The sequence below is a fragment of the Hippocampus comes genome, unplaced genomic scaffold, assembly GCF_001891065.2.
Source record: "Hippocampus comes isolate QL1 unplaced genomic scaffold, H_comes_QL1_v1.1 scaffold76, whole genome shotgun sequence".
NCBI classification, from domain to species: Eukaryota; Metazoa; Chordata; class Actinopteri; order Syngnathiformes; family Syngnathidae; genus Hippocampus; species Hippocampus comes.
The window spans coordinates 567,111-578,993 of record NW_017805277.1 but is presented as its reverse complement, the minus strand read 5'-3'; the positions used below and the strand labels follow the sequence as shown (position 1 = coordinate 578,993).

General features: G+C 41.9%; 1 protein-coding gene across 17 annotated transcripts in view; it reads left to right on the top strand.

Annotated features, from left to right (window-relative positions):
- The window catches only part of dst (dystonin), a 98,611-nt gene that overhangs the window by 33,282 nt on the left and 53,446 nt on the right, over nucleotides 1-11,883 (top strand). For 15 of the 17 annotated variants that reach the window (XM_019870417.1, XM_019870404.1, XM_019870413.1 and 12 more), the window contains exons 1-27: nucleotides 7-138; nucleotides 1,214-1,326; nucleotides 1,464-1,570; nucleotides 1,648-1,767; nucleotides 1,851-1,946; nucleotides 2,038-2,165; nucleotides 3,416-3,509; nucleotides 3,946-4,100; nucleotides 4,183-4,597; nucleotides 4,693-4,821; nucleotides 4,894-4,971; nucleotides 5,056-5,217; nucleotides 5,351-5,455; nucleotides 5,576-5,671; nucleotides 5,750-5,875; nucleotides 5,971-6,123; nucleotides 6,279-6,433; nucleotides 6,502-6,628; nucleotides 6,701-6,884; nucleotides 6,982-7,139; nucleotides 7,209-7,387; nucleotides 7,476-7,614; nucleotides 7,693-7,886; nucleotides 8,159-8,321; nucleotides 8,440-8,523; nucleotides 8,641-8,748; nucleotides 8,837-8,935. In XM_019870417.1, the coding sequence (XP_019725976.1) occupies nucleotides 8-138; nucleotides 1,214-1,326; nucleotides 1,464-1,570; nucleotides 1,648-1,767; nucleotides 1,851-1,946; nucleotides 2,038-2,165; nucleotides 3,416-3,509; nucleotides 3,946-4,100; nucleotides 4,183-4,597; nucleotides 4,693-4,821; nucleotides 4,894-4,971; nucleotides 5,056-5,217; nucleotides 5,351-5,455; nucleotides 5,576-5,671; nucleotides 5,750-5,875; nucleotides 5,971-6,123; nucleotides 6,279-6,433; nucleotides 6,502-6,628; nucleotides 6,701-6,884; nucleotides 6,982-7,139; nucleotides 7,209-7,387; nucleotides 7,476-7,614; nucleotides 7,693-7,886; nucleotides 8,159-8,321; nucleotides 8,440-8,523; nucleotides 8,641-8,748; nucleotides 8,837-8,935 (3,798 nt within the window). In that variant the 5' untranslated portion in view covers nucleotide 7. Of the gene's footprint in view, nucleotides 1-4; nucleotides 139-1,213; nucleotides 1,327-1,463; nucleotides 1,571-1,647; nucleotides 1,768-1,850; nucleotides 1,947-2,037; nucleotides 2,166-3,047; nucleotides 3,308-3,415; nucleotides 3,510-3,945; nucleotides 4,101-4,182; nucleotides 4,598-4,692; nucleotides 4,822-4,893; nucleotides 4,972-5,055; nucleotides 5,218-5,350; nucleotides 5,456-5,575; nucleotides 5,672-5,749; nucleotides 5,876-5,970; nucleotides 6,124-6,278; nucleotides 6,434-6,501; nucleotides 6,629-6,700; nucleotides 6,885-6,981; nucleotides 7,140-7,208; nucleotides 7,388-7,475; nucleotides 7,615-7,692; nucleotides 7,887-8,158; nucleotides 8,322-8,439; nucleotides 8,524-8,640; nucleotides 8,749-8,836; nucleotides 8,936-11,883 lie in introns of those variants that run through there. The other 2 variants (XM_019870419.1, XM_019870414.1) reach the window with 2 other exon arrangements.

Genomic DNA, 11,883 nt, shown 5'->3' with positions numbered 1-11,883 from the left:
ACAGGATATGACGGCCAAAGAGAGGCTGCTGCTCTGGTCCAAGCAGATAACAGACGGCTACGTCGGCGTTAGATGTGACAATTTTACGACGTCCTGGAGGGATGGGAGGCTCTTTAATGCCATCATACATAAATACAGGTAGAGGCACACTTTTATTTGCATACATGTGAGGTTTTGAAACAATGTCGTAGGAACTCATGAAAAATGATGCACTTCCTAATGTTCATAGAAAGCTCCAAGTGATATGTGCAAAGTTGCACACCGATGCTTTCCGAAACAGTAACCAATAACCCTCACAAAGCATATTTCACAAATATGGCACAGAAGCTATGAGATGATGATGTGTTTTTATTTAATTTTTTTGTCACAGAAATCTTCTATTTTTTACATACCATATGGTTAAGGTGATTCGATAAAGACTACCAGTAGCTTATTTGTGGTGTGGGGCCCCTCTCAAAAGCGCCCCAATCCCCAAAGTGTTATACAATTGCTGCATATGGATCTACCGATTTTACACCTTAAATGTTATCGTAAAAGTTTTCCATTTAATAATAAAATAATTCTTCTGTACAACAGTCATTTGGGATGCGTCATGTGACCTTGGTCTTACAATATCTATCTGCAGTAAGGCGGACGTTTTAACTTTTTAAATTGTCTTTTGTGTGCTCTCTTGTATTGCTTTTGTGTGCATGAGTGCCAGTTCCTTCATTTGTAGACCTCTCACAAAGTTAAAGTTAGAACTTGAACCCTGGGTTTGTTGTACATATTTGTTTCCATAAAACTAACAACAATGTTTATTCAAGTATAACCCACAAAATCCAACTTCGTACCGAGAACAAGGTGTCATGTAAGGCTAATGCATTTTATATTACACAAAAAAGGACAACTAAGCATATTCAATTAACCCGACAGCCATGTTTTTGAAATGTAGAATAAAGACGTAGTGTCTGGAGAAAAAGCATCAAAGAAATGGGAAACATGCAAACTCCACACAGAAAGGCCATGGCCGAGATTGGAACCCAAACGTGTTAACCATTCCTTCACTATGCTGCCACATGTACTAAAAGGAGTCATTTGTAAAATAAATTTATTCCATGGATGAAAGAGGAGAGCATTGATGATCATGTGTGCCTAATTACATCTACAGAAACATACTGTACTTCATTTCTCTTCCAGACTCTTTCATGGTTGTCTATCTTGTGCCTTTTTTCAGACCCGACTTAGTTGACATGAGCCGGGTGTCCACGCAGACCAACCGATCCAATTTAGAGGCCGCGTTCGGTGTGGCTGAACAACTCGGGGTGGCCAGATTACTCGACCCAGAAGGTGTGATCCGCACACGCTGCGTTTGGTGCACTGATTTAATCATCCATTCAATTTCTACTCGAGTTGTCATAATCTGTAGCTCGTTCGACAATTACTCCACTTATTGTGACTCAATTTGGTTTTGCTTCTCGTACTAGATGTCGATGTTCAGTCTCCTGATGAAAAGTCAGTCATCACATACGTCTCGACACTGTACGATGCCTTCCCTCGAGTACCTGAGGGTGGAGAAGGAATTAGCCCCAATGTAAGTTGCTGGCACTACCCAGCGGCGCACACCCTTGTTTCTGCACAGGCTGATGCAGATCTTTATGCTCTTAACAGGACATTGACATCAAATGGGTGGAGTACCAGAACATGATCAAATACCTCAGTCAGTGGATCAAACATAATGTGGCCGTAATGTCCGATAGATCATTCCCCAACAATCCTGCTGAACTTAAGGTATGAAACTACAGTCATGTGTGACTCGCGGCATCTTTATTTTGTATGAAAGCTCTTAGGTTTGATTGACAATTTCTCCACAGGCACTTTACACACAATACCTGCAATTCAAAGAACATGAGATCCCACTGAAGGAAAACGAGAAGACAAAAATCAAAGATTTTTACAAAATGCTTGAGGTATGCACATGTCAAATTATCAGCTTTGGGCACGTCGTTTCAAAAACACATCAGTGTTATTACAATATGTCACATTGATGTGATTTGCCAGGTGTGGATCGAATTTGGACGGATACATTTACCGCCCGGTCATCACCCAAATGATGTGGAAAAAGAGTGGGGCAAATTGATTGTTGCCATGCTGGAAAGAGAAAAGAGCCTGAGGCCTGAGGTCGAAAGGTATGTGACTCTACGAACATGTCAGTCAAATTAATTCTTTATTTATTTATTTATTTATTTTTTTATGCCATGTTCACTTCACTGTGATTATGGCTTGACTACACACATCACCTCTTCTTTTTTACACTAACAGTTGTGCATAGCTGTTATTTCATGTGACATGCAAATGATTTGCTTTTCTGAACATAATTACCAGTAATGACAGGGATTACTGCATTTAAGACTTGGCCTAATTGCTCTTTTATCATCATCATCTTAAAATTGTAACTTTTTCTAAATGGTCTTCAATTTCAGAACACATGCACCATCTAATTACAATAATAATAAATAAATACTATATGAACATTTACATTTATTATTGTGTCAGTGGTTTATACGCAGTGGTGTAGAACGACAATTATTTACACGAAGAACTTTTTTTTAAATGCAGTGCTTGTTAAATTACCTTTCAGAACATACCAAGGAAAACATGATTAGCACAATCCCACAATATTATGGATACACTGGATCACAGTACGAGAGAGAGAGAGAGAGAGAGAGAAAAAGCTGCTGTTTCAGTGTTTGTTTGCAAACTAGAAGCTACTTCTACTGCAACTTATTTTTGAAATTCAACTGACAATTGTTTGTACAAATCGACATATCCACCCCTGCCTTCGTAGTTGTTTTTTAAACACTCCACATTAGCAGCATGAAAGGAAGGGTGTGTTTGGGAAAACTGTCAGAGACAGCTATTACATCCCTTCGGCAGCTTTCATAAAGGAGCACTGTCTCAACCTGCTATGTGATTTTGGTTCCCCTCAGGACAAAATATTATTTCAGGGTGGGTTGGCCTCACACATCACACCCACCCTACCCAACCTTGACGCTATAAATGTGAGCAAGTTGACATCCCTTCCATCTGTTTGGGGAATTTTTAGAGGCTAAGATCCAAACAATGGACCACGAGAGAATAGTAAAATAAAGTGGACAAGGAAGTGGCGGTCGATAGAAAAAATGGCGTTCCTAAGCAGGGTCTCGTCTGCTAGCAACAGTAGTTTCAACAGCTATGGTTCCAGTGACAATAGCTTCACTAGAACTAGATCGGAACCTTTCCTAATGAATAGTTCTTGTGTTCTTAACAACAACATCGTCTATGGATCCAGGTGAGTTACCTGCTCGGTCTCGAATGCATGCTTGAATTTTGTTTTCCTGTACAGAGTAATACATAAAGTCATTGCTTTGTTTTTGTTTGTTTGTTTGTTTTTTTTAAGGCTTGAGACACTGCAGCAGGTTGCCAGCAGGGTTCAGCGAGACTGTGTTCATGGCGAGGACAAGTTGGCGCTGGCAAGACATTCCCTGCAATCTGTAAGTTTTGTAGTGGAATCTATCATTTCTACTTTTTTCTTCATTCATGTGATTATAGAAAACTAAATACATTTCCTAGCATATATCTATTTCTTAAATGCTGGAAGCACAATAAGTAAATAATATTGGCCTAAAAGTGGGGCGATTGCAAGAAATGAAAGCAAAAACAATCCTGATTGATAAACTGATAGATATCATAAGGGGGAAAAAAATCTTCATCGCAAGTGACACATTTTTTCTAGTTTGAGCAAGTAAAGAATATCCTGAATTCAGTGAGCAAGTGAGGGAGTTGGATGTGATACAACTTTGATATTAACCACCGTTGGCGGGAATCAGTCAAAAGCAAATGAAAAACCGCCATTCAGCTATTCGACTTGTTGCTTTTCATGAATGGTAACTGCAAATGCAGTATTTCACCTTTGTTTTATTTCCTCAGGATGTTAAACGCCTCCAATCCGGCATCCAATTCCTAAATGAAGCCGAGATCGCCAGCTACCTTTTGGAGTGCGAGAGCATCCTGAGACAACAAGTCGTGGATATCCAAGTTCTTCTCGATGGGAAATTTCCATTCACGGATCAACTAGTTCGAAGGTAAAAATCAAATTTATGACTTCCATCTTAAGCGTACAACAATGCTGGACAAATATTGACATCACCCCATGTTGCAACCCAGGGTATCGAACCTACGAGATGATCTTCTATCCCTGAGAGCTCAGTATGCCTCTTTGTACAGCAAAGGCCGCACCTTAACCACAGAGCAGACCAAAAGGATGATCTCAGGCATTACACAGAGCCTGAATTCTGGTTTTTCCCAGAACATCAGCCTAATGCCAGCCGAGCGAGGGTTCGATACCTCCACGTTCACCTCGAGCCTTACGTCGTCCTTGACCCCTGGGCTGCAGTCTGCTTCAGAGCAAACCTACATGAGCAGTGCTGGCAGTATGGAGTCGGGCGACCTCGGGCAAATGACACACGTGCACATCCCCAAGCCCTTAATGAAATCCTCACTGGTCGACCCCAGCTTGACGGAAGAAGAGGTGAACATGAAATACATCGATGACCTGTTGAACTGGGTGGAGGACATGCAGGTGAGCCATCGAGGCTTTGCGCTCGTCTCTCGTGCATTTCATCAAGGTATAAAAACTAAGAAACTGAATGTGTTTGCGTGTATATTTTATTTCAGTTGCAGTTGGATCGCTCGGAGTGGGGATCTGACATGCCAAGCGTGGCCGCGCATATCGATAACCACAAAGCCGTACACAGAGCTATCGAAGAATTTCAAATGAGTCTGAAAGAGGCCAAACTGAGTGAGGTAGAGCAATCCCGCGTGACGAATGAGCAACAGGTTTCATGTCAGAAAAGTAATTCATTTTATTCCCCACAGAGTCAGATGAATCTACCCTTGAAACTCACCTACTCTGAAAAATTAAGCAGTCTCGAGAAGCAATATGACAAACTAGTGGTAAGCCACATCGTGAGAGCAGTCGGAATCTTTTCAAGCTTCACTTCCTCTCCAATTTGAATTTCTGATGTGCGTGCTTGTCAGAGGTGTTCAAAGGAGCGACAAAGCCACCTCGAGAGCCTGCACGACTTTGTGTCGCAGGCAACACGTGAGCTCATCTGGCTCAATGAGAAGGAGGAAGAGGAGGTCGCGTTTGACTGGAGCGATCGCAACAGCAACGTATCCAAGAAAAGAGACTACCATGCTGTGAGTTTGACTCATTTCGACACCCATACACTTAAATGCATCCCGGCGAATTCATGTTAGTGTGTGCAGGGAATGCAGTGACAGGTCCTTTGTTATTGCTCTAAGTCATAAATCCTTTAATGTGTCCAAACAGGATCTGATGAAGGAGCTTGATGAAAAGGACGAAGTGATCAAGTCTGTGCAAGACTTCGCAGAGCGTCTTCTTTTTAAGAGTCACCCAGCTAGGTTATCTATTGAAGTAAGCCAAGCTTTTATGAGCGCATGATTGTCTCCACCCTGCGTGCTATTTTTAAAATTCAATGGAGACTTTTCATGCTTGGATATTTTTGTCTGATTTCTTTAATACGGCCGCTTTCAGGCATACAAAGCTGCCATGCAAACGCAATGGAGTTGGATCCTGCAGTTGTGCTCGTGTGTGGAACAGCATCTAAAGGAGAACGCTATTTATTTTGAGGTGCGTCGTCCGTTCAAGTCACGACATCCGCTTCATGTGGCTGCCGCTCACCGCTCTTTTGCGATGCCCTTTGTGCAGTTTTTCAGCGATGCCAAAGAATCCATGGACTTCCTGAGGAATTTGCAAGACGCCATTCAGAGAAAGTACAGCTGCGACCGGAACAGCAGCTTGCACAGACTGGAGGATCTCATTCAGGAATCCATGGTAAACGTGCATGAGCATGCAAGGCATGCATGACCTACAGAGACACTTTTAAAAGCCCAAAGCGACAACATTGCCTGGCGGTTGTATCTTTTTAGGAAGAGAAAGAGCAGCTTCTTCAATACCGCAACACTGTAGCCGGGCTGATGGGTCGGGCCAAGAACATTGTGCAACTCAAGCCCAGGAACCCTGACAGCACTCTTCGATCTTCCATCCCCGTCAAAGCCATCTGTGATTATCGACAGATTGAGGTACAAAATCTTTCACACCAATCTCATCAGTCAATGGTCTAAAAATGCGTTACCATAAATGAAGAACTCCCCGATTGTTTAATTAGCGATTTTACCAATGCTGTTGCCCACCAGGTCTCACCGTCAAAATGTAATTTTGTGTCAATTTGTTTCAGATAACCATTTATAAAGATGATGAGTGCGTGCTAGCCAACAACGCTCATCGGGCCAAGTGGAAAGTCATCAACCCTGCAGGCAATGAGGCCATGGTGCCTTCTGTCTGTTTCACCGTGCCCCCGCCCAACAAAGAGGCTGTGGATATGGCTTTAAAGTAAGATGCTTCCCGACGTTGTTGCGTATGACGTGTTGATATGAGCGTAACCTGTTATTTTCTTCCAGAACGGAAGAGTTATACCAGAATGTCCTTTCACTTTGGCATCGCTCCCACATCAACATGAAGAGCGTGGTGTCTTGGCATTGTCTCATGACCGATATACGCGCCGTCCGTCACTGGAATGTAGCCACTGTATGTTCTTTAGGAGCTTATCATCTCACGTGTCAGATGAAATTGTTCACGTGTTTTCTTTCCCTGTTGCAGTTTAAAACAATGCTACCAGGTGAGCATCAGCAAGTTTTGAGCAACCTTCAGTCTCATTTTGATGAGTTCCTGGAAGACTGTGAAGAATCGGAGGTGTTCACCGTGGCGGACTGTGCCCAGCTGGAGAGAGACGTTGCAGGCTGCAAAGAATACTACCAAGAACTCCTCAAATCCGCAGAGAGAGGCAAGGCTTGCGCAGCAGGAAATTTCTGGAATTTCAAAGCTCAACTCTTGAACATTGTGTTACAAATGAGTTATGTCGGTTTGTTTTTGTTGAACAGAGGAACATGAGGAGTCTTTGTACAATCATTACATCTCGGAAATACGCAACTTGAGGATGCATCTGGAGGCCCGCGAAGAGCAACTGATCCGGCAAATCCGCACACCTGTGGACAGAGACGACGTGTATCCGAGTCTGCAGCGCATCACTGATCAGGAAGTCCGTGTCTGATTTGTTGTGGAACATTTAATTGTTATTTGTTTGTAATCATGATTTTTCCCTATGCAGAAGAAGATGGAAGAGCTGAATAAATGTAAGGAAGACCTGGATAACTTGAAGGAGAAGTGTGAGGTGTTCCTCCGACAAGCTGTTGGCTTTCCATCGGCACCGACTCTCTCCTCCGAACTCAGCATCGTGGTTCAGAGCATGAGCGACGTGCACTCCATGTCTTCTATTTATATGGACAAGTGAGTGTGAATTCATCATCACGCAACACACAGTTAAGCTTTGGGGCATTCAGACATAAATGTTCATGTCGTATTTCACGTGTGGCAGATTGAAGACTGTGAGTTTGGTGGTGAAGCATAGCCAGAGTGCAGAGGCGTTGGTGAAGGCCTACGAATCCAAACTCTATGAGGAAGATGCGATCAACTCTGACCTTCACTCGATTGAAACAGTCATTTCCATACTCAAGGTGGTGCATATTTTTGACCTAGACAACATAAGGATGTTGTTGCCCATTTTGAGTAAATATTCTTCCCTCTCATTGTAGCAATGGCGGACAGAGATTGATGAAAAGCAGGAAGTGTTCCACAATATGGAGGATGAACTGCACAAAGCCCGACTCATCAGTGATCGCATGTTTAAGGCCCATAACGAGCGTGACTTTGACCTGGACTGGCACAAGGAGAAAGCCGATCAACTGAATGAGAGATGGCGCAACATTCATTCCCAAATAGATAACAGGTAAAAATGTAGTTTGGAAACGACAGTTTAGAGCTAAAGGGCATCTAAATCACTGAATTGATCAAATGATGCTCCTGAGTTGTTAATGCAGTCTCAAATAGTTTGCAGACTGAAGAAGATAAACATGGCATGGCTTCTTCTATGACACAACTCCATTTCAATACAATGCTAGCCTGGAAACCGGAGTTCATACATTTCAATGGAAAAAAATGGACATCCCCACATTCTCTTTTCATGGATTGCACATTAAGATTTTCAATGTTTTTTTTCAGGCTGAGGGATCTGGATGGTAACAGCAAATGCCTGAAGCTTTACAAAGACTCCTACAGTAGTCTTGATGAATGGGTTCAAGAAGTTGAGGAAGAACAGATCAAGGCCCAAGAAAATAAACCAGAAGATAGCAAGGCTCTCGCTGAACTGTTGAACAAACAGAAGGTAGGATAATGGCTAACTTAACTGCCTACATTTTCTATACAGTGCGTGCGTGTGTGTATGTGTATTTATATATATATATATATAAAATATGTGTGTATGTATATGTTTTATTTTTCAGGTTCTTGTTGCTGAAATTGAACAAAAGCAGAACCAGATTGATGAATGTCAGAAGTACTCCGAACAGTGCTCATCTGCCATAAAGGTAATTCATTATATCTAAACTCATCGCTTCACCATTTCCTCTCACCGCACAATGTTTTTTTTCTGACATGTCAAGAAAGGATAGAATTTTGTGGCCTCACCCGAAACCTCTGTTTAGGATTATGAGCTCCAGCTGATGACCTTCAGAGCAATGGTTGATTCCCAACACAAATCTCCCCTCAAGAAACGCAAGATGCAAAGCTCTTCAGATGCCATCCAGCAGGAGGTAATCTCTTTTTTTAAAAACAAATTTAAACACATGCAGTATCTTTCTGTCTCATCAATATTTTGTGTATATATATATTTTTAACCAGTTTATGGATCTTCGCACCCGCTACACGGCTCTTGTGACCCTCATGACACAGTATGTGAAGTTTGCAAGTGAAACCCTGAAGAGAGCAGAAGACGAGGAGGTGAGACTGTCACTTTGGTTTTTTTTTTCATACATTACAGAAGAGGAGACGTTTAGGCTGATGTGAATGCTATGAAGCCCTTCTCATATTTGCATGCGCTTATGGTGTCTCATTACCCTATTCAAACTGTTCTCGTTAAAAATATTTTCTCCCTTAGCTCTTTCTTCAATGGTTTACCTGGTTGTTGGCTTATACAAAGGCTTTCATGTTACTATGTGTTAGTAACATGGTGATGCATAGTGGTCATGCTGGTAACTGCCTTTTTTGGAAGGAGCTGGAGTTTTAAGGATCTTCACTTTTGACCTTATGGGAGAGTAAAAGCGCTTCAGAGAGTTGTTACATGAGTAAATCATGGTGATATCTGTGGTGAATTATTAGAAATTATTGGTTGGGTGATGATGGAATTCCAGGTTATTGCATGAGCTTGCTTCCGCACTCTGGTAAAATGGGAGAAGGTAATCAGCATCATATGTATCATGATGATAACTGATTGTTTTGCATTTTAGAACAAAATGGCTTTTGAAAGAGCAGAGAATACAAAAAGGACAGAGAGCATGGAACTCCAAAAAGCTGCAGGGGATATAAAACTTAGCCAACTTAATCTTCTGGTGCGTGAACAAGAGACCTTGCTGGTTGAAAGACAAGCACACTTGCAAAGGATGGAAGGAGAACTAAAAACACAACAGCGGATGAATGACGATCTGACGTTTCAGAAATCGCAGCTTGAGCATGATGTTCGTGAATGTCAGGCCAAATTGGAGAGAGTAATGGCTGACAAAGCTGCTAGTGAGCAAGAACTAAGTCATTCTAAACTGTTAGTTGAGCAGGCAGAGGCCAGGTGGTCCAATGCTCAAAGGAAACTGGAGGACCTTGTCAATGAAAACCAAGTTCTCATGAGCCAGAGCCCCACATTTCAGAGAAAAATAATAGTGGAGGAAATTAAAAAGGAAAATGTTCAAAGTGAAGTCCAAGCTCAGCTGTTTTTACCATTAGACAGTTATTCCAGCGAGTCCCAATCAAATATAGTTGTAGAATATCAAAGATTAAAAGAAGATTTACAGCAGAAATATGATGAGTTAGTCTTGGTCCAGAAACGAGCAGAAATGTCTGAAGAAAAAGCTCAGAGTTATAAGAAGCTATTGGATGACAGAGATAACCGACTCAAGAAGCTTCAACTGGACATGGAAGCAGAGAGGTGCAGCCTCAGACAGAAATTAGAAGATCTTCACCAGGAGACACTAACCTTGCAGAGAACCATCTCTGAACTGCAAGAGGAAGTCAGGTCTCTTCACAGGGCAAAATCCTCACTGGAGCAAAATGCTCTCTTCCAAAATACCGAAGTTGAAGGTCTCAAAGAGCAGCTGAAGATTACTCAAGGAGAAATTCACAGAAGGAGCTCCGTGGATCAGGATAACATTCAAAAGATTAGCAGTTTAGAGGAAGACATTGCTTCTAAGCAGGTGGTAATAAATCAACTGAAGTTTAAATGTACTGAGCTTAGAAGAGAAAACATGTCATCCGAAAGTGATCTGAGAGCTCTTCAGCTCCATACTGAGTCTTTGGAAAAAGACCGATCCCATTTAGAGCAAAAGATGAAGTCTCTGAAAAGTGAAATTCAGAGCTGGAAAGAGCAGCTTCAAGAGGCCAAAGAGGAAGTTGCAGTAATGAAGAGATCTGAGCAGGAGTGTCTGTTCAAATGTAAAAGTCTTGAGGCAGGAATTCAGAATTGTGAATTTGTGGCTTCACAGTTGCAGAAGAAAGCAGATGAGTCAAAGCAGGTAAATGCTGACTTGGAACATACTTTGAAGAATACAAGGGAGAAACACGACCAAGCGCTGATCGAAGTAGACAGAAAAGATCAACAAATTGAAATTCTTAAGTCTCAGGTTGAAGCCGCTCAATCGCAGGTCCGAATTATTGAGGCTGAGCTCAATGCGAAATCCCAGAACTCCCATGAGCTTCAAGTAAAACTGCAGGACCATAATGAGCATGTGAAGACCTTAAATGAACAAAACTGCACGTTCAGCTGCAATGTCGTAAACTACCAGAGAGAAATAACAGCGCTGAAATCTGATCTTAAGTCTGCGTTAGCTGCGAAGGAGCTAGCGGAGCAGAAGGTCCACATGCAAAGTGCTGAGATTGACGATTTGCACACAATGTTGAAAAACAAAAATGCAGAAATTCAGAAGGGATCTTCTGTGATAAACAAACATATCAGCAAAGTGAAAGCATTGGAAGATGAGCTTTGTAAATATGAGCATATTGTCAAGGGGCCAGCAAAGAGCTCAGACAAAATGACGGGGAATTTAAAGCAGGAGATACTTGCTCTTCAGATGGAGAAAAAAGCTGCAGAGAAAAATGTCGAAAACTTGAATGCGAAAGTTTCAGAGTTGAGCTCATCTCTGCAGAAAGTAAAAGAGGAATTAACTAAAGAGAGCAGAGAAAGAAAAAACAAAGAATCTATAATAATGCAGCTTGAACGTGAGCTTCAGAGAAATAAAACATCGGCAGACGTAAAGTCTAACTCAGATGACTCCCAATCAAATCTCCAACATGAAAATGTGGTCCTTAGGAGAGAGAAAAATGAGACCCTAGAGAAAAGTATCTCATTGGAATCGGAAATCATACTGTTGAAGGAAAAGCTACAGCGTAACAACGCCGAAGCTGATAGAATGCAAAAAGAAAATTCTCTGCTCAGGGTGAGGACGCAGCTGATGGAGGAACAAGTTGGGAAGTGCAAGAGAATGCTCGAGGAATTGAAAACTAAGCTGGAACTTCAGAGGCAAGGCTATGAAAGGCATCTGATGTTAGTGCAGAAGGAAATGGAAAAGAAAGTGATGTTAGCGCAGTCGGAAATAACAAGTGAGAGAGATGTGTCACAAAAGCGTTCGCATGGTGCAGAATTAGAAGAGATGCTCACAGAGTATCTCAAAGAAGAGATTCAAGTA